This window comes from Bos indicus x Bos taurus, chromosome 22 (assembly GCF_003369695.1).
Source record: "Bos indicus x Bos taurus breed Angus x Brahman F1 hybrid chromosome 22, Bos_hybrid_MaternalHap_v2.0, whole genome shotgun sequence".
NCBI lineage: Eukaryota > Metazoa > Chordata > Mammalia > Artiodactyla > Bovidae > Bos > Bos indicus x Bos taurus.
The window spans coordinates 26,692,201-26,712,684 of record NC_040097.1 but is presented as its reverse complement, the minus strand read 5'-3'; the positions used below and the strand labels follow the sequence as shown (position 1 = coordinate 26,712,684).

At 38.4% G+C, this 20,484-nt stretch overlaps 1 protein-coding gene across 1 annotated transcript in view; it reads left to right on the top strand.

The window, feature by feature from the left end:
* Positions 1–20,484, top strand: part of SUCLG2 (succinate-CoA ligase GDP-forming beta subunit) — a 275,323-nt gene that overhangs the window by 234,220 nt on the left and 20,619 nt on the right. The window contains exon 10 of the mRNA XM_027523664.1: positions 18,298–18,418. Within this exon, the coding sequence (XP_027379465.1) occupies positions 18,298–18,418 (121 nt within the window). The remainder of the gene's footprint in view (positions 1–18,297; positions 18,419–20,484) is intronic.

Here is a 20,484-nt window from a genome sequence, read left to right as displayed (position 1 = left end):
AGGTTATTCAGTGTGAATATACGATAAAAAGTAGATGGTCACCTCCTTGTAGACATCATCCTAAGTAGGGGGTGAAGAGCCGTTAGCTGGGAGCTTTGTCATGAATAAGGAGATATTCTTAATTGAGCTGTGCCTTTGAAATCTCTTTTTTGCCCTCTGAAAGCCCACTGGATTATAAAATCAGTAAAGATGAAGACTATTGGTTGGTTTTTGGTCACCAACTTGCTCTGTCCCCCACATCTCAACATTGTACAATCTTAGCAAATTTTTCTTGAATGTTCTTTCTTTTAATATCCCTGTCATTCTTTAATGATATCCAAGGCTGTGTAGGGGGAAAATGAATTTTGAAGCTTAGTCTCTGAAAGTCAGGTGGAACTGACAAAACTTTGTTTTGCATTTACTTGCCTCATTTTAGTAAACTTCCTACCTTGAAGAAAATTACATACATTTAGACTGATTAATGTACAAATCTTGAGTGCTTTTAATTCTCAGAATTAGAAATACTTCTCATTGAAATATTCAGCTCTCAGCATAACTCATTTTAATTATTTTCCAGTCCAGTTTATGCCAAAAGATGCAGTTGAGTTCTGACAGTGTCTCTGTACTCTAATTAAACTCTTTAAATTTGAATTTCTTTTTATCAATCTTCATTTATCCATAAAAGCCAAATTTGACCTTGATATATAATAATAGGTAACAGCACATTGACTTTCTAATCCCCGTTCTCCCAGGGAATGTTGCTTTATCACCTCTCCTTTTGTAGTATTAAAAGTTTCATAAACCTATCACAGCAGTGAAAGCAACAGCTTAGTGCTGGTTGTGTTCACCATGACTGGCACATGGCCTTGATCATACATTCAGTATATTTGTGCAGGGATGTTTCTCCAGGATTTCCTGAAAGAATGATGTAGTTGAGATCATGAAAGATAAAGAGGTATTTCCAAGACCCCATACTTAATTTAGGGCATAATAAAGACCCTAGCCTCCCACCTGACTAGTAGTGGAATGTTTTATATTTTTGCTTCTTTTCTTGTTTGTTTTTTACTGAAGAAGGATAACATAAGGATATATAAAAAGACTTTTAGCATGTTTCTGGGGTCATATTGCACTATGGTAGAGAAGTTCATTGTACTCTCCAGGTGACAGGACAGTGGATCTCTGAATGTGATAGATTGTGTGCCATGTTGAATAAGAGTTTGAGGCTTATGGTCAGGTTCAGTACAGTTCAGTTCAGTTGCTCAGTCGTGTCCGACTCTTTGCGACCCCATGAACCACAGCACACCAGGCCTCCCTGTCCATCACCAACTACCAGAGTCTACCCAAACCCGTGTCCATTGAGTCAGTGATACCATCCAACCATCTCATCCTCTGTCATCTGCTTCTCCTGCCTTCAGTCTTTGCCAACATCAGGATCTTTTCAAGTGAGTCAGCTCTTCGTATCAGGTGGCCGAAGTATTGGAGTTTCAGCTTCAACATCAGTCTTTCCAATGAACACCCAGGACTGATCTCTTTTAGAATGGACTGGTAGGACCTCCTTGCAGTCCAAGGGACTCTCAAGAGTCTTCTCTAACACCAAAGTTCAAAAGCATCAATTCTTCAGTGCTCAACTTTCTTTATAGTCCAACTCTCACATCCATACTTGATTACTGGAAAAACCATAACCTTGACTAGACGGACCTTTGTTGGCAAAGTAATGTCTCTGCTTTTTAATATGCTGTCTAGTTGGTCATAACTTTCCTTCCCAGGAGTAAGCGTCTTTTAATTTCATGGTTGCAATCACCATCTGCAGTGATTTTGGAGCCCCAAAAAATAAAGCCAGCCCCTGTTTCCACTGTTTTCCCATCTATTTGCCATGAAGTAATGGGACCAGAGGCCATGATCTTAGTTTTCTGAATGTTGAGCTTTAAGCCATCTTTTTCACGCTCCTCTTTGACTTTCATCAAGAGGCTCTTTAGTTCTTCTTCACTTTCTGCCATAAGGGTGGTGTCATCTGCATAACTGAGGTTATTGATATTTCTCCCGGCAATCTGGATTCTAGCCTGTGCTTCCGCCAGCCCAGCATTTCTCATGATGTACTCTGCATAGAAGTTAAATAAGCAGGTGACAATATACAGCCTTGACATACTCCTTTTCCTATTTGCAACCAGTCTGTTGTTCCATGTCCAGTTCTAACTGTTGCTTCCTGATCTGCATACAGGTTTCTCAAGAGGCAGGTCAGGTGGTCTGGTATTCCCATCTCAGATTGAAATTTCAGCTTTTCAGGATATTAAGCAGCTGTAGGATCTGGGGCAAATTGCTAACATCCTCATCCTCCAAGTTCCACACCTGAACTTTCTATGACGATAAAAGAACCTAATACGTATGATGTGCTTAAAGTTAACTATTCTTAATATTATTTGTTTACCTGACTATTGACAAAACTTTTATGTGCCTTAAGGTAAAATCTGGTATACCGCAATGGAACAGGACAAAAATGATAACCATTTTTCTCATTAATCTCTAGTTGGAACATACAACAAGCATATATATATATATATGTTTGTATGTCTTTGGTAGTTTAGTTTTTACTAAATCAGCCTGCCCATAGTAGGATTTTTTAACCTAGAAAGAAATCTTTAGCATGTATGTGTGTCATGGTATAGCACAGTAGTGGACTGGGTCGGGTACTCCTGAGGTTCCCCTTATGAAGACATTTACTAAGAAATAAGAAAGGTCAGTAATTTTACTTTGTGGTGCATGAATTTAAGTCAATAACAGGAAAATATTTTACTATTTCCTACCCTGTTCTGCACTCATGCTTAATAATATCTCTCCCACCTTCTTTTTTATTATATCACTTCTCCTGAAGCCAGAGGTAAAAACCTTAGATAATTTGCCTATGGACAGTCTAATTTATTTTGGAAAACATTGTTGTAGATTGTTATTTTCTTCGTTTACTGCCGTTTATGGCACAATGCACTGTTTGAAAAGAAGATCATTTCAGTAAGATCAGTCTATGGTTTTGCATGCTTTGTAGACAGAATACCCCAGTTACATTAATGCCTGACCTTAATTGGGCTGTAAGTCTTTTTGAACCACCTCCAATTCCATTACCCCATCGCATTTCCCCAAATGTTCTTCTGTATTTGTGATGACAAGCATATATTTCATGGAAGCAGCTCTGTGTAGCAGTGAAAACTCTCATAGTGAGATCAGCGCATGTTGAAACCTTATCTGAACATAAACTAGCTGCTGAGTGTTGGAAGCTAGCCACCGTTCTCCTGATCCCCAGTTCTTCTATATCTAAAAGTAAGGGTAGTAAGTCATCCCTCATGGGAGTTTGGTAAAGGCTGAATGACTTATTTGTCGACTAAACCGCCTAGCAGTGGTGGCAATTACTGAGAACCTATTTTGAAGACATTAGGCTTTGTGTTTTACTTGAGTTATCTCATTTAATCCTGGCATCAACCCTGCAAGGCAAGTACCATTACTATCCTCGTTTTGCAGTTGAGAAAACTGATGTCCAAAGAAAGTAACTAATTCACATAGCTTGTAACTGAAAGAACCAGTACTTATGGGTCAGAAGTGAGGATCAGAACCTCATGGGTGGAATTTTACAGCACCTTGAAGTCAGGGTCATATGTTGTTCATCTTTGTATCTTGCCTTCTCATTTTGACCTCAGGAACCAAAGCAACATGTTGTTGTGTGTTGGATGAGTTCTCTTAGTATGAAGATTAAAGAATTATTTTCAAACGTTTACAGCCAAGGCAGTAGAATGGACCACCTTGCAAAGCAGAAGTTTCTTGTCTTTGAAAATGTTCAAGCTGCTGTTGGCTGACCTCTCAGGTCCTGTCTGTATCTGAGGTTTTATGATTCATTAATCTCCTTGGCATGTACACATTCTATAAGGTGCCTTTCCCTGGTGGAGGAGAGGGGAAGAGTACTTGTCTGTGGATTGTGTGTTATACTGTTCCATCTTCTCTCTTAAAAAGTAAAATCTCCTACATAGGATTTTACCAACTGTTTTGTCTAAGCTTTATTAAACGATCAGATTCTCATTTCTACTCCTAATTTTAGTTTTGAGAGCCTGGTTCAGTTCCTTGCTAAAAGAGTATTGTACGCATCATGTAGCACCATTATTAAGAAATGTATTATTCAGTATGAATGGAGCACTAAATGAATTTATGTGAATTATTCCATGTCTGAGAAGGAACAATTAGGTACTTTTTCTGAATAAAATTCTTTAAGGGAAGGGAATTGCAAATGTACAGTTTTTCCACCCCTTCTCAAAACTCTTGGCTTTGTCTGGGCAGCTAGCATGATGATTGCCCTCAAAATGAGATTACCATGGCACTTTCTAGGTATTCCAGATTTTTAGTTATTTCTAAATGCTAGTGCCAAATGAAACATTTATGGAAAAGCTTACAATTAAGCCAAGTAGGTTGAAAATTTGTGCTTACATTGTGAAACGTCAAACATTAAATAGAAATACTATTTTTTTTTTCTGGAGACAGGAATTCTCTTTGCCTAATTTTTCATGAGTCATCTTTTCTTTACTCATCTTGCTTATCCTTTGAAATTTCCTCTTCAGAGAATTAAAAAAGCTTTCTTCATCGTTTTTCTCTTCAATTCACAAGAGCTCCACTTTTAAGTGAGAGAAATAATGTTAGTTTTCCACAGGGATTGATTATAAATTCCTTCTCCATGTTGAATTACACTGGCCTCTAGTGGTTACCTGTCACAATTATGTTTCTTATTGCTCTTGCTTTAACTTATTGTAACACTATACCATATATTGTAATAATTTTTGAGAATCAATTAAGCAGCACAATCAGATTTGTCAGGGGTTTGAAGTAGATTTCATCAGGAAATTGATTGAACTTTATGTACCTTGTGCATCTATGAAGATAGCCACTTGGAACTACAGCATAAAACTCCTGTTCTCATACGTGCCTGTTCTCAAACACAGGAACTGGAATTCCTGATCTCACACCTGCCTGGCAGACATTATGGTTGTCCCAGCTTACTGATAATAACTTTGGAGAGCTAGATGACATGGTGTGAAAGGAAACCTTACAGATCACACTGTGAGGCAGACGTGTTCGCTTACTGTGGGCACACAAGAAATGGGAGATCACCTTAACTAGTCTTGAGCTACTCGGAAGACGATCTCAGGGTTTCTGGACTGAAAACTTGGATGTGATTTTTTTGTTTCAAGGTAATCTTAAAAAGAAATTTTAAAAGAGGTACTTCAAGGCATTTAAAAAAATGTGTCTGCCTATCCAAGGAGCTGCTTTCACTTGGATACAACATTAATAGTTGTTAACCAGATTTAAGACTACCCTTTGGATCTAGCACGTAGGAAAATAACACATTCAAGATATAAATACACTGAGGGACTGTGTGAGATGAGTGAGGTGGGCTTTCACAAACAATGGACTTTTGTTCAGATGTTTCAGAGAATAAAGTGTAGTTACAGGTTTAGGGTAGAGAAAAGCAAGCGCTATCAGGAAAGCAAATGCTTATCTAACTTGTGTGGATTTGGGTAATAAGCGTGCATGTCTGGACTTTCCAAGTGCTGTTCACTTCCTATAAAGCTACATGGATCTTGTGTGATTTGGGAACTACTACTCCTTCCCTATATATTTTTTCTTTTTTGTAAAGCTATCCTATACCTACTCCCTTGGGGTGCATTTTATTGTTGACTATTAATTGCTCAATGGCGCAGTTTATTTACTTGATAAAAAAAAGAATAAAGTAACTTTTGGGATAAATGTGAAGCCACTACTTGCAACTAGGTCTTTGGAGTTTCGTGGAAGTTAAGCATTATCTTTTGGCTAAGGCTGCAGACCTACATTTTTACTTTTTAACCATCTTTTCCGGATTGTCTCCTTGCCACTTGTGTTCCTTTAGACAGACTGGGAGGCCACATGGGGATTCAGACTTACTGAACCTACCTTTCATTACGCTGAAAATAAGAATTGCAAGTCACCTGCTAGACGTGCCTTCCTTAGTTTTTGTTTGCAGCTAATAAACCAGATGAAGCCATTTCAGTGCTGAGAAGTTCGTTTTCACCTGCAGGCTATCATTTGTCATTTATAATGGACAGGACCCAAGATAACAAAGCTTTTGGCTTGTTTTCCTTTTCCTGCCTTTACCTTGAGTGTAGATTCAGTTAATGAACAGTAATTTCAGATTTTTAGCCATCTCCCAGGAAGAGCAAGAGAAAAAACTGTTTGAAAATATTCATTAAATGGCTTAAACTGAGAGCGTTCAGATATTTTTCTATTATTTTATTGTTTAAGTCATGTCCATGAAAGATGTTATAGAGGAAATGTGTACAAAATTTAAGCTTCCAGTTTTAGAAGTTTCAGCCTCAAAAGGATTTTCTCAAATTCAAGCTGAATTGGTCAAAATGAGATGTTCTTATAAGTCTTGCTAGGAATTGAGTACTCACAGTTTACTTACAGAGACACTGAGAAAGAGAGTGTGGATGCTTCTGCTGCTGCTGCTGCTGCTGTCATTTCAGTCATGTCCGACTCTGTGCGACCCCATAGACGGCAGCCCACCAGGCCCTGCCGTCCCTGGGATTCTCCAGGCAAGAACAGTGGAGTGGGTTGCCATTTCCTCCTCCAGTGCATGAAGGTGAAAAGTGAAAGTGAAGTCACTCAGTCGTGTCTGACTCTTAGCGACCCAATGCAGCCTACCAGGCTCCTCCATCCATGGGATTTTCCAGCAAGAGTACTGGAGTGGGTTGCCATTGCCTTCTCCGAGAGTGTGGATAGAGGGTATGAAAACCTAAGACAGAGAATAAGAATCTGGGGCAAGTCTGAGATGAAGACTTTCTTGACATGATCAGATACTTTTGTGGAGGGACCCAGCCACTCAAGACAACCTCTCTGGGAGGGGCCTGAATGAGTAGAAACACCTCTACTACCCTCTCCTCCTGCCAAGACTTCCCAGTGTCAGCAGAGAAAGGAGTCCATTGATTTAGACCCTGGAGTCAGCCTTTAGGACCCAGAGGAACAGGATGGGAGTGCAGATTTACGGCCTGGATACATCCCAAGGGACATCCTTTGACTGTTGAGTATGTGCTTCAGGTAGAATATTCTGAATCCTTTTGTCAACAACTGGAGAAATCCACTGAGGTCTAAAAAAGATTAACCAGAGATGGGAGAGTTCAGACTTACTGAACCTATCTTTCATTACGCTGAAAATAAGAATTGCAAGTCACCTTGCACTTAGACATTGAGATGCAAAGAGTATGGTTAAATTTCTTTCTTTTCAGGCTGTGGAGAGTGCTTTGCCAATGTGGTGTCTAATTTGCTCCGGACATGGTATTCTGACATTTGCTGAACAGCTAAATAAACAAATCTGGCTTCCACACAACAGATTACAGTGAGGTCAGATAGTGTTATCAGCAATTTTAAAATATGGTCTACAGCAGAGCATATTTTTTGATGACAGTGACAGCTGATGCTGCTAGTTGACATAGATTGAATTCTATAGATTTTCTTCTTTTCCTGAGTTTAAATCTTACTAGGTACCCGTCCTACCCAGACATTTCAGAAGAGCACTATTTCAAATGGGATATTGATTTTTAATAATTACAGATGTTTTAATTGGTACCTTTTTTGGAGTTTTTGTTAACTTGTGTTTTTCCTGAATTGATTGACCTGAAATTAAAGTTTTGATGCCAAAGAATATTATCTTCAGTGACAGTTTTGGAGATTAAAATTGTGGGGGTAAGATTTGGTGTTGGAGGTCATTTTACTGGATGAATAAAGGGTGGGATTTTAGAAAATGAATTGGAAACTTGTTCTTACAAAGAAACTTGGCAGTAAACTGATTTTCACAAATATACTGATGAGATCTGTTATAAAAAGAAACATGTATATGTTTTAAAAATTATATTATTTAAAACAACTTAAACATGAATTTTAGTGTATAATAAATAGCTGGTCACTTATTGAGATCTTAACTGGAAACTTACGTTACTACTTTTCCTAGTTACATATTTTTCCATTAAGGGGTTTTTCATTAGAATGTTTGTCAGCTCTTTGTTTTTCAGAAAACTAAATGATCAAGTAGGTTTGAACAGATGTATGAGGCATCACAGAATCATTATATGCCACCTTCATCTTACACAGACTTGTTATTTACAGAAACAGTGGGTTTTGCTATTAACTAAATTTATCTTCATTTTTCTGTGGTGTGAAGTGCGAATCTGTGTGGTCCTAAGTTTTGGCTCTGTCTGCTTAGCTAAATTTTTTTTTTTCTTTAATTGATGTCAGTCATGAATAAAAGCAAAGAAATCACCCATAAAAGCATTTTTTCCCTTTTCTGTAGGAATACTTACCCTGTGGAGATGATAATGTTGCAACAGTAGATGGAGAGACATCCTGTTTATAGATTAATAAATGAGTCCTTCACAAAGTTGCCAATTTTATGGGTGTTTTCTATATTAACTCTCCAACTAATGATGATGGAGTATACATATTCACATTTATCAGTATGACATAAGTTTGAGATGATTGGCTAAATACTGCTAAGAAAGAATGTGCCAATAAATATTCTTAATCTGCATCAATGTAGCTTCCATTACAAATAAAATATAGATATTGCATTATAAGCAGTAAGCATCCTGCCTCGAAAGCAATTATCTGTTAAGCTGGGAAGGCAGTTTTGTAACCAAAATATTTCTTAACAGTCCATTTTAATAGCGTATTTCTTAAACGAGCTCTCTCTCTCTCATTCCTTAGGTCTTTTGAAGCTTCTTGGTAAAATCATAGGACCAAAATCTCCTTGCTGTTTTTTTTTGTTTTTTTTTTAGTTTCAAATGGCTCTGTGGCCAAATTACACATCATAGTAGTTTTTGCAAGAGCTATTTTAAATGCAGGACTCTGAAAAAGAACCTTACATTTGCCATTGTAAATGTTCAAGTGGTTTTTGTAATCCTGGCGATGGTTCTGATTCTCAGTTCAAAAGGATTTGTAAAATGTCTCTGTAAAAGATAAAAAATGTCTGTCTGTGCTATTCCCTTGAATCTCTGTGTTCTTCAGTCCTTTTAACTTGTCTCCTGTGCCTACTTATAATGCCAACCAGTATTTCCATCTTTAGATTTTTCCTTCTCTTGAAAATCCTGTTAAATAGTTGACTTCACCACCACCACTATGTTTACTGGTAACTGGGGAAACATTTGTGTCCCATCCTTGCACTGGCCAAAGTAATCAAGGTTGCTGTTCTTAAGTATAAAAGCCTCCCAGTTTTGCAGATTCATGAAAATATGATCTAAATAGTGCAATGATTAGCATCTTTGGGGAGAAGGACCCTAAATTCCTATGCCACCTAACACCCCAATATACCAGCTTTTGAATACTTTCCTTAACAGTTTTCTGGGGGTCAAATTTTCAGCCCTTTGACACTTTTGCAGTAAATGACTGAAGTTGGGTATTCTAAGTTAGAACACACATCCTCTGCTAAAGCCTTCCTAAGAGTGAACTCATACTATTTGACCAGATCCTTGTTTTTTCATGCAGCATTGCATAAGCCTAATGCTTCATAGACCACACTTTAGAGCACTTTGACTTAAAGAAATAGGTACTTGTCTTGGGAGCAAGAATGACTTTATAATTTATATGGTTCAGTATGCAGAGTATCTTTTAACTTGTTAAACCAGTATTCATAATGAAAGGTGCCTTGGTCCTCTCTAGTGCTAGAAGTCCATATTCAAGTTTTTTTTAAAAAATTAATATGTCTAAACATGCGTTAGTATACTGTATTGATGTTTTTCTTTCTGGCTTACTTCACTCTGTATAATCGGCTCCAGTTTCATCCACCTCATTAGAACTGATTCAAATGTATTCTTTTTAATGGCTGAGTAATACTCCATTGTGTATATGTAAACATGCACAGTTAATGAGATTGTGAGTGATCATGCTGAATCTGAATTGGGTTTTCTGATTGTCTGATTATTTTCTTTGTATTAAGTAAAAGCCATTAAAAGAGAACATTGTTGACAGACTAAATCTTTAAGTACTAATTATCAAAATATCAAAATATGCATTAGGTAACTAACTGTAAAGTTAGGAAGACATATCTCTAACACACTTGTTGTGCCTCTTTCCCCAACTGCCGTAACAGAAACCTCTCTGAATAGGTCACAGATCTCTATAAACCAGGATGTGGCTCCATCATTAGTCTCAATGCAGCACTTTGAATAGTCACTCAAACATAGTTACCATACCTCCCACCAGCCATTCCGTGGTCTGATATTTAAAATCTGTGTCCACAGTGATGTCTCTAATGGCATGATTCTCTATTAGAATATTCTTGGTCATAAAAATAGAAATAATAGTATTAGCAAAGGGATAAATTTCTGTGCATCAGAAAGAGAAAAAGGGTGGCTTACCAGTCTACAGAAAGGAGTCTTGTAGGGATATCTACCCCAATTCAGGAGGGACTGTGGATTTTGAACTCACTGTAATAACATCATGACCCCTCTGCAGTCTTAAGTAGGGATTGCAAACCACAAACTCCGGACAACTCTTTCGTCAATAAGCAGGGATCATGTTGGGTTGTGAAGAACCAAAACCACTGGTCCGTGAAACTATAAAATATATCTTACTCTGATCCATTTTAATTGAGCAGTGAGATTTGAAAGCAAGGAATAGTTGGCCACCAGAATTTAGAACTCAAGACTGTCCTTGAAACTTGGAAATGAGATCAAAATAGAACTGGGACTCTTGATTAATCATGAAAGTGACTGGTTATAGAAAGACTGTTGAAGGGAGTGGAAACACCAGGGACTTTGAAGTAAGACTGACTTGGTCCAAATCCTGACTCCACTGCTTAATAGCTATGTGCCCTTGGACAACTTATTTAAGCTCCTTGAGTCTCAACTTACATGCCAGGGAGAGTTGTAGTGCATCTTTTTTAGCACCTAGGAAAATTAATATGCAATAAATGCTAAGCCTCCATACCATTTTACTTATCCTAGTGAGGAGCAGCTCACAGGATACACGTATGGTGATTTAGACACATTTTCCTTCTTTCATCCCGGGTGATCTTAGAGGTCAGGCTTAAGGGAAACTTCGTTTCCAACCAAGCATTGCTCATCCATCATATGTCATTTCCATGCTATCAGTTTTGGGATAACAGATAGATACTCCAAAATTGTGGGCGAGAATGGTCAGATATTTATCTTGATCACTTAAAAATGCTGAAATGTTGTTTGGGATTGAAATGTTTACTTTAAATTCTGAGCTCTTCAGGCTGATTGTTTACTCACTAATAGTATTTCTTCCTTAGAAGAAACTAAAAGGGCAGAGTGGGTGGGCGTTTGTCAAGAAATACTGTTGTTCTCATGTCATGTATAAGTTTGGAATCATTTACTTTATTTAACCCAAGGATCCTAGAGCTTGATTTTGTACAAAACAAAATAATGTCAAACTTCAGGAACAAATCAAAAGTAAAATAGCAAGCTGTGGAAGCTCACTCAGATTTCAGCAGATCTGGTCCCAACTGAACTGATCTGTTAGCTTATTTCTAAGATTACAACAAATCCCAGGATTGCATGCCTCACCTGAATCACTTCCCTATTGACTGAATCCATTTAGACTCCTCTCTAATTTAGCAGAGTGTTTTTATTAAAGCCAGGCATACAAACATCAATTATCCAAGCTGCATCTAATTTCCTTCATCATTTATTTTCCTTCTTTGGCTGCCAGTGGATTAGAAGACATGATTAGAATTCAGCAGGAAAATAAAAACAACAAGAAAAAAAGAGAAAAACAGTTCGAGAAAAACAGATGCTTAAACAAGAGCAACAACATTCAGAATTAAAACAAGTTGTGATTAAAAGAAAGTCCTTATCTTCTCTAATGTAAACACGCTTGCTTGATTTTTATCAGCAGTGCCTACTGCACTGGGACTGAATTAGCAGTGTGAACTGGAAGAAGCAGACGGAACCCAGTAGTGGTGCTTACTGTGCTTAATGTATACACTACAGTGTGTTCTAAATGCAGTATAGTTTTTAAGTGTCTGCAATAATCATTGCAAAATGAATGGCTTATTGCTGAAGTCTTTCTGTTTGTTTGCTTCTAGCCAATGTCAGGAAGACAAAAAGAACAAAGGCATTCAGTTCATTTTATGAACTTGTTAAAGGTACAGGCTTGTTTCAGATGAGTGCTATTGATGTTGGAGTGGATACATTTATTTAATTAGCCATTGCTACAGCCTAGATAGCATATTAAAAAGCAGAGACATTACTTTGCCAACAAAGGTCCGTCTAGTCAAGGCTATGGTTTTTCCAGTGGTCATGTATGGATGTGAGAGTTGGACTGTGAAGAAAGCTGAGCGCCAAAGAATTGATGCTTTTGAACTGTGGTGTTGGAGAAGACTCTTTCGAGTCCCTTGGACTGCAAGGAGATCCAACCAGTCCATTGTGAAGGAGATCAGCCCTGGGATTTCTTTGGAGGGAATGATGCTGAAGCTGAAACTCCAGTACTTTGGCCACCTCATGTGAAGAGTTGACTCATTGGAAAAGACCCTGATGTTGGGAGGGATTGGGGGCAGGAGGAGAAGAGGACGACAGAGGATGAGATGGCTCGATGGCATCACCAACTCGATGGACATGAGTTTGGGTAAACTCCGGGAGTTGGTGATGGACAGAGAGGCCTGGCGTGCTGCGATTCATGGGGTTGCAAAGAGTCGGACACGACTGAGCAACTGAACTGAACCGCCTAGATGCATTAATGCTGTTGATGAGAGCAAGAAAATGGTCCAGCAAAGGAAGAGATCTTAAACTCTGAAAAGTCACTCTGAGAGAAATACAATATGATTAAAAAAAAGAAAAGGAGAGGTGGTTGCCGTGAATCTGAAAATAACCATCAGTCAAATTGTGTCTGTGTCAAGGGGTGGCAAACTATGACCCATGGGCCAAATCTGGCCTCCCACTTATTTTTTGTGAATTAAAGTTTTATGGAAACATAGTCTGCTTATTTATTTACATATTCTCTAGGACTGCTTTAATGCTACAACAGCAGACTTGAGTAACTGGAACAGAAACTGGCCCGCAAAGCCTAAAATACTTACTAACTAGCCTAACTAGCCCTTATCCCCGGAGAAGGCAATGGCGCCCCACTCCAGCATTCTTGCCTGGAAAATCCCATGGACAGAGGAGCCTGGTAGGCTGCAGTCCATGAGGTCGCTAAGAGTCAGACACGACTGAGCAACTTCACTTTCACTTTTCACTTTCATGCATTGGAGAAGGAAATGGCAACCCACTCCAGTGTTCTTGCCTGGAGAATCCCAGGGACCGGGGAGCCTGATGGGAGGCCGTCTATGGGGTCGCACAGAGTCTGACACGACTGAAGTGACTTAGCACCAGCAGCAGCCCTTATCTCAGGTGTCCATAGTGTATGTAAAGAATCCACCTGCCAGTGCAGGAGACACAGGTTTGATCTCTGACTTGGGAAGATCCCCTGGATAAGAAAATGGCAGCCCACTCCAGTATTCTTTCCCAGAAATTCCATGGACAGAGGAGCCTGGTGGGCTGTAGTCCATGGGGTCTCAAAGAGTCAGACATGACTGAGCGCACACACCATACTAGTTCTTACGAGAACAAGTGTGCTAACCCCTGGTGTATGTCAGCAGTGCCCCTAAGATCACCCAGGTGTTTCAGACAGCTCTGCATGTGATATGGTGAGAAAGAGCCTCATTGACACTGTGACTCCTTAGTAGCTGCTGCTACTACCAGGCTTCTCTGTCTATGAGATTTCCTAGGCAAAAATACTGCACTGGGTTGCCATTTCCTTCTCCAGGGGATCTTCCTGACACAGGGATTGAACCTTTATCTCCTATGTTGGCAGGCGGGTTCTTCACCACTGAGCCACCAGGGAAGCCCCAGTGTTCAATTCTCAAGGTGATTACATCCCCCTAAAAGGGTTTTATTTGTGATTTTTGTTTGTTTCAGCTTGAAAAGAACTTGTTAAATGCCAAAGCTGTAGCTTTTCTTCTTTTGAAGTTCATTTTTTACCTTTAATTGTGTATTGAAATCTGCAGCTGGAGTGTATTTTGCAAAGCCAAACACACACAAACATTTGAAAAACCTGCATTTGCACTGCCTGGCCACCTGCACAGCAGCCAACAGCTGCTACAGACCCCTCATTGGGAGTGGCTGTCTGTGGTCCAGGGACCTGTGCGGTTATCTGACACCATAACCTCCTCGCTAGATGATCTTTACTTTCATGAAACAGTAAATAGCAACCCTTGTAATCCTCACCCGAGAATTTAGAAAAGCCTACTTCTGAAAGCACTTAGGAATCTCTGGGAGAGTTTGGGATTCATGAAAAGGCCCAGTGCCAGCTTTTAAAAACATTCCCTTTGCCAGAGGGGAAAAAAGACTATTAAAAGTTTCTATTGGTATTGTCATGGAGCAGCAGTTAGAGGTTATAATAAATGAACACGTGAGGCACACATTGCAGATTTGACATGCTTTATAAATGCCAAATAATAATAATGATGATGTCACAAGGCTTTCATTTTCAAACTGTCTTAATTTCATTCTCAGTTTGAGATTGCAGATTATGGTAGAAATCAGCCCAAAGTGAAAGCTTAAATCAGATTTCCATTAAAGTGCTTGACTACAGAAAATTAGTTTGTAGGAGGAGACGACCACATCATCTCTGGTGGTGTGGGGTCTTTCCATCACCCTTGTGGTGATTTCATCGTGGTGCCCATGGTACAGCTTGTTTCCCAAACAACCCTGTGTCCCTGAGCTAAGCGGCCTGTTCACTTCTGTGTCTTGCTGTTCTTCTTGTAAAAATCTTAACTTCTTTGTTAGTATCACTCATATTCTTTCTCTCCTTCTCTGTCTCTCACATAGACACTCTGTCATGCTCTCTCTCTCACTGGATGTCTTTCTTAGTGTCTCTCATGCTCTCACATGATTGCTCTATATTTCTCATCTCACATTTGCTCACATACTCACTCTTCTCTCTTTCCTATCACTCCCCTTTTTACCCCAAGGGAGACTTTCAAGGCTTGTCTTCACCCAGCTCTGGGAAAGAAAGGAATAAGCCAAGAGAACCAAGTTCCCATCCCTGGCCTCTGGTGCCTTCCAGTCTACCTCACCTGCATTTTCTCAGGTTATTTCCCCATTCAGCCTGTAGGTCCTGAGTGAACCAAGTTGTGTAACAGCTCTGGCTGCCCTCTGTTACCTGAGTTCCTGCTCTCTCTTTTTCTTTGTCACCTGGAATATCACGTCTTCCAGAAGGCCCCTCTTGCTACAATAGTCTGCACCACTGGTCGTCCCCTGGTCTTAGCTCCGTGAGACTATGGAGCCAGGACTGCAGTTGACAGTTTACTAGTCTGACTCTCAAACTTGTCTTTGTTCTTTGAGTACAGTGATGACACCTTACTCATCTCCATATCCCAAGGACTTAACTCTGTTGTGTCTAATATAAGGGAGATGACCATTAAGTGTCTATTGAAATTAATTTAATTTATTCCAGTCTTTAAGCTATTATTTATTAGGTGATTGCACTATTTCATGGATTACATTAGCTCCTTATTAAAAAACAAACAAAAACAAACTCTTGTTGTAGAGGAGCACAGAGGCGGCCTTCCCTGAATGTTGTGCCTAGGGCATGGAGATGCGGGGTGGATATACTACACTTGAGAACAGCTGTTCTTCTTTCAGCACACCCAACAAAGCCACCTATTTCCCCACCTTTGAAAAGAGGACTTTTCTGAGGGTTCAATACTGGTGGAAGTGGTTGACTCACTTTTAGGTACAACTTGTTGTATGAAGAGTATCTGTTTTTATTTGTCAGATGCTAATTAAACACAATGAGAGACTGACGTGAAAGGTTCAAAGGAACTTATACTGTATGAGGCAATAGCAGTGTCACAGCTCATATCTGATACTGACTCCAGGGTATATATCTACTGAGTAGAACTGAATCCCAGGGCCAGAGGCATCTTCCTGCCTCTAGTCCCCCACTCCTGCCACTGCGGATGACTTTACGTATGTTCGTGGTATGTGGTGTGACTACTCTCTAGAATGATTATACGGTTTTAGATGGATTGAACAGAATAATTCACCGTAACTTGATGATAGAGAAAAGCTTCACTGAGAATTTGTTGACATCTGAACTCATCCTTAAAGAAATGTACAAGTTGGACCATGGCAGAGATGTACATGGGCCAGTGTGTACTTTACTAGAAAGCTTAGTTCTTCTACAGAAACTGAGTAAGCCTCAGCTGTTCCTGAGTTTCTCTCTTGGACCCTGTGGAGTCATTATTGCTCTTAAGTGTATTTTTCTTCCATTGTTCTGCCAAACTTCTCTCCATCCCACAGCTATTTGGAAACAACTGCTATACCAAGCCTCAATACTAACAGCATTTAATAGCCATCATTAGAAGGCAAGCTTCTGCTTACCAGTCAGCCTGCTGTGAATAGTAATGGGAGATTTCTTTTTTGGGAGTAGCCCCAATCTCCTAATTGGTTTGAAAAATATTGCTCATTTATTTTATTCTTAAAACAGTACCTTTTTGCTGAACTGTAATAAGTTCATTTTTCTATTACATTCAAATTCAACATAGCTGTAGTCTGCTGAAAGGTTTCCTTCTTGTACATGCTGTCTGGGTAACCTGTCCACTTTCACCGTTGCTTATGTCAGTAAATGCATGTATAAATATCCATAAATAACCTTGCATTCCAGTCGCTTCATGTCCGACTCATTGCGACCCTATAGACCATAACCTGCCAGGCTCCTCTGTCCATGGGATTCCCCAGGCAAGAATAGTGGAGTGGGTTGCCGTGCCCTCCAGGGGATCTTCCCAACCTAAGGATTGAACCTGTGTCTTCTGTGTTTCTAGTACCACAGGTAGATTTTTAACCACTGGGCCACCCGGGAGGTCCCATAAAGTACCTTACAGGCATGTAATAAGCATGTCATGTGTCTTTTCTCATTTAGGCCTTTCAATAACTTTATGGACTAGGTACTGTTATTCCCATTTCATAGATGAGAAAGCCGTATTCTAGATAGTGTATGTCCCTTGCCCAAGATTCTAGCTCTAGGAGCTGGTGTGAATGAAGTATCCACAGGCTATCTAGAAGCTGACTTGGAGCCTCACCTCTGCTGCTTGTTAGCTGTGTAACATTGGGACACATTGTGTGGGTTTTCTGAATGGCTTTATCTGGTATAGAGGGTTAATCCTCACTGTACTTACTGTACATACTGCGAGTATCAAAATTAAAAATGAGAGTTCATGTAATGGCACTTTTAAAGCAGGTAAGTGCTGAACAAATGTAAGGTGTTCTTTTCTCATATGTTTTGTGTAGTTAATTTAGCATATTGGAATAAATGGAATTTAAAAATGGTATGCAGCACACACATATATGCTTTGCAATTAGTGTGGCAGAATTTAATTGTCACTCCATTGTTGGAATTTTGATGCCTCCAGCTTGATGAATAGCCATTATCTGTGGGTGTTATCAATTAATCTAGGTAATGAATTCTCTTCATTATCTTGTTCTTCATGTTAATTATACAGGATTTTCTTAAACCTATTTATCAAGTCAAGGCAAGTACAATTTTTTTTTGGGGGGGTGGCCCACGTGCCTTTGAATATGGAATATGTACAAACAGGTTAACATGATGGGTTTAAATTTACATTTCAGAAAAATTCTAGTCAGTAGCATGACTTTTGTTATATCCTTACTTGTAATGTAAACTTGTATCTCTTTATTGGGTCTGTTTTTAATTAAAAAGGTCATTATCTAAGATTATTAAGCTACCTATGAATTTTAAGTATTAATATATACTTCTGGCATATCAAAGAAGTATTAAGGAGGCATAGAAAAATTTGAATTTTTACCTATTAAAATAAAACAAATAATGTCACTAGTTTTGAAATATTTAAAAGGTACCATGACAGGTAAAAATTCAAGTATAAACTATAACGAGGAAAAATGTAAGTACATGAAATTTTAAATGACCCTACTTATAAAATAACAGTACCAGACAGCAATATATGACAAAGCAGAAGATAGTATATAAGAAATAAGTGGCTTATTCATTTTGAATTCAGAGAAGTGATTGATAAGATAATTTGGGCTAATATGGTAATGTTATTTAGTGATATTTATTAAGTATTAAATTTTAACTTTCTTAACATCTTGGTCTTTTTATTGTGTGTTTTTTTTTTTTTAAGAGAGCATTATTTAATTACTTTTGTTATTTAGCCAGTTACTTGAGGGAATGTTGACTGTCAGCATTTTGATGAGCACCTTCCTATTTCGATTTCAGGTTGAAGCCATCCTAGTCAATATTTTTGGTGGAATTGTCAACTGTGCCATCATTGCCAACGGGATCACCAAAGCCTGCCGGGAGCTGGAGCTCAAGGTGCCACTGGTGGTCCGGCTTGAAGGTAAGTTACCACAGATGTCCACAGTGCCAGTACATCCTTCTTCAGGATCAGGTGACCAAACATGTTCTGCATTCACAGACTTCCTGAGTCAATATACGGAAACACTGGGGTACATAAGATGACACAAATGCAGTACAGCAGTACCTCTCTGAACTTCTAATCTGGTTTGCAACTCTCCAAGAATAGCATATGTTATAAGTCTCCAAATTTTCCAAACATATTCTAGAGTGGAACTCCTTTATTATGAATCATATCGTGAGTTGGTGTTCTGGGAAAAACACTCTGAGAAATGCTGCTCCAAGAATTTTTCATCATGCGACAGCACAGGTTCTCAAACTTTTTCATCTAAGGACTTCCTTACTTGTTAAAATTGAGAAACCCAAAGACCTCTTATTTATTTTGGGTTATATCTGTTAATATTTATTAATTTACTTAATTGGTTAATAATTTAGTAATAAAAATAACCACTTAGAAATTTTTAAATACTTATTTTTAAGTAATAATTTAATTTTTATATTATATATTTTATATGTAAATATATATACTATATAGTTATGAAGAATAACTATATCTTTTTAATTTAATAATAATAGCAGCATCGCTTTATGGTTTTACAAATCCCTTTAATATCTAGCTTAATAATTGCTTCTGTATCAGAACCTTTGCAATATACTGTTTTGGTAGAAGTATATGAATAAAATCTGGAGTCATATATCTGGAAAATTGAGCATTTTTTAATAATCATTTTGTATAATTCTGAACATTAATCCTTGTTGCTACACTAAAATCTATAAGTAATAGTTTCTTTATTAAAGGTTAGTTTTATGCACTATTTCAATGCACTTTGTATACTCTGTTACGTTAAAATCCATTGGTCTGTCTTAGTAAGTGGATTTTACACGTGTGTGATTTATTGATCTTTTGGAAAATTTTGGATTGTTCAGATCTTCCAAAGGTTACCACATTTCAACATATAGTATAAAAAATTCACATCTGTTACTATCACACCATTATCAGTAAAGCTTCTAAGTATTGAGAAGTTGTCAAGGTGGTAGGTGCAAATTTTCCAGAATTCTAATTTTCATTTGAAAATACAAATTTTTCTCAGTATCCACAGGATGGTAAACTGTTTTCCTTGCAGTAACAGTCTTAATTCACCCATTTTGGGGACAATGTCTACCAGATATCTAAGACTGAACAAGTGTAGTATGTTCTTTGTTATTCCAAGAAAAAATAGTATTCCATGGAAGAGTGGGGTTTTAGCTTGCTACTCAAACAATTATAACATGCTTTTCATTGTAGTTCGGTGTACAGCTGAGTGCTTTTTGTATACTGCCCATTTGATCACACAGAATATTAGAAAGATGTGTACTCAAGAGTTGAAACTTAATTACTATTTTTTTCATTAAGGACGTTCTTACTTGAAAGTGCAAACTTTTCCTTGTGAATGTGAGGTGGTGAAAAATAAAATGAATACTAGTACACATCAGTGCTGCTTGATCCTTACTAACATGCCAGCAGTTTTATCCACCAGTTACTTTTGCTTCATCAGGGCAGATGCCAACAGAGAAATATTATTACTACTTTAAAAATAGTTCTTACATCACGGACCTCGCCCAGGGTTCTGTAAACTACACTTTGAGAAGCACTGTAGTGGAGAAGCAGAAACAGACAGTTTGATGTGAAAATTATGCAAAAGTCCCATCCACATCGTCAACAAATTCACATTACAATGATCAAGCAGACTTCAGGAGTATCATTTTGGGGACAGTTTAATTTTTCCGTTCACCATTCTGGTGCTATAATTCCTTAGAGACTTTCTTCTTCTCAAGATAAAGTCCAGGGATAATTTGACACTAACTGTGTAGCACTGTTTTCTTTTGAAGTCTAACCTCCAGAACAGCTGCAGTCCATTTTTCTCTGCTTGCTTCTTTCTTTGTGTCTCTTTCTTCTCTTACCCTCTACCTCCTTGAGATTCTCTACCTCACAAACTTAGATGTACACCATATGGACTTGACAGAAATAATTATCACAAAGGAAAAATTAAAATAGCAGGGGCTCCAGTT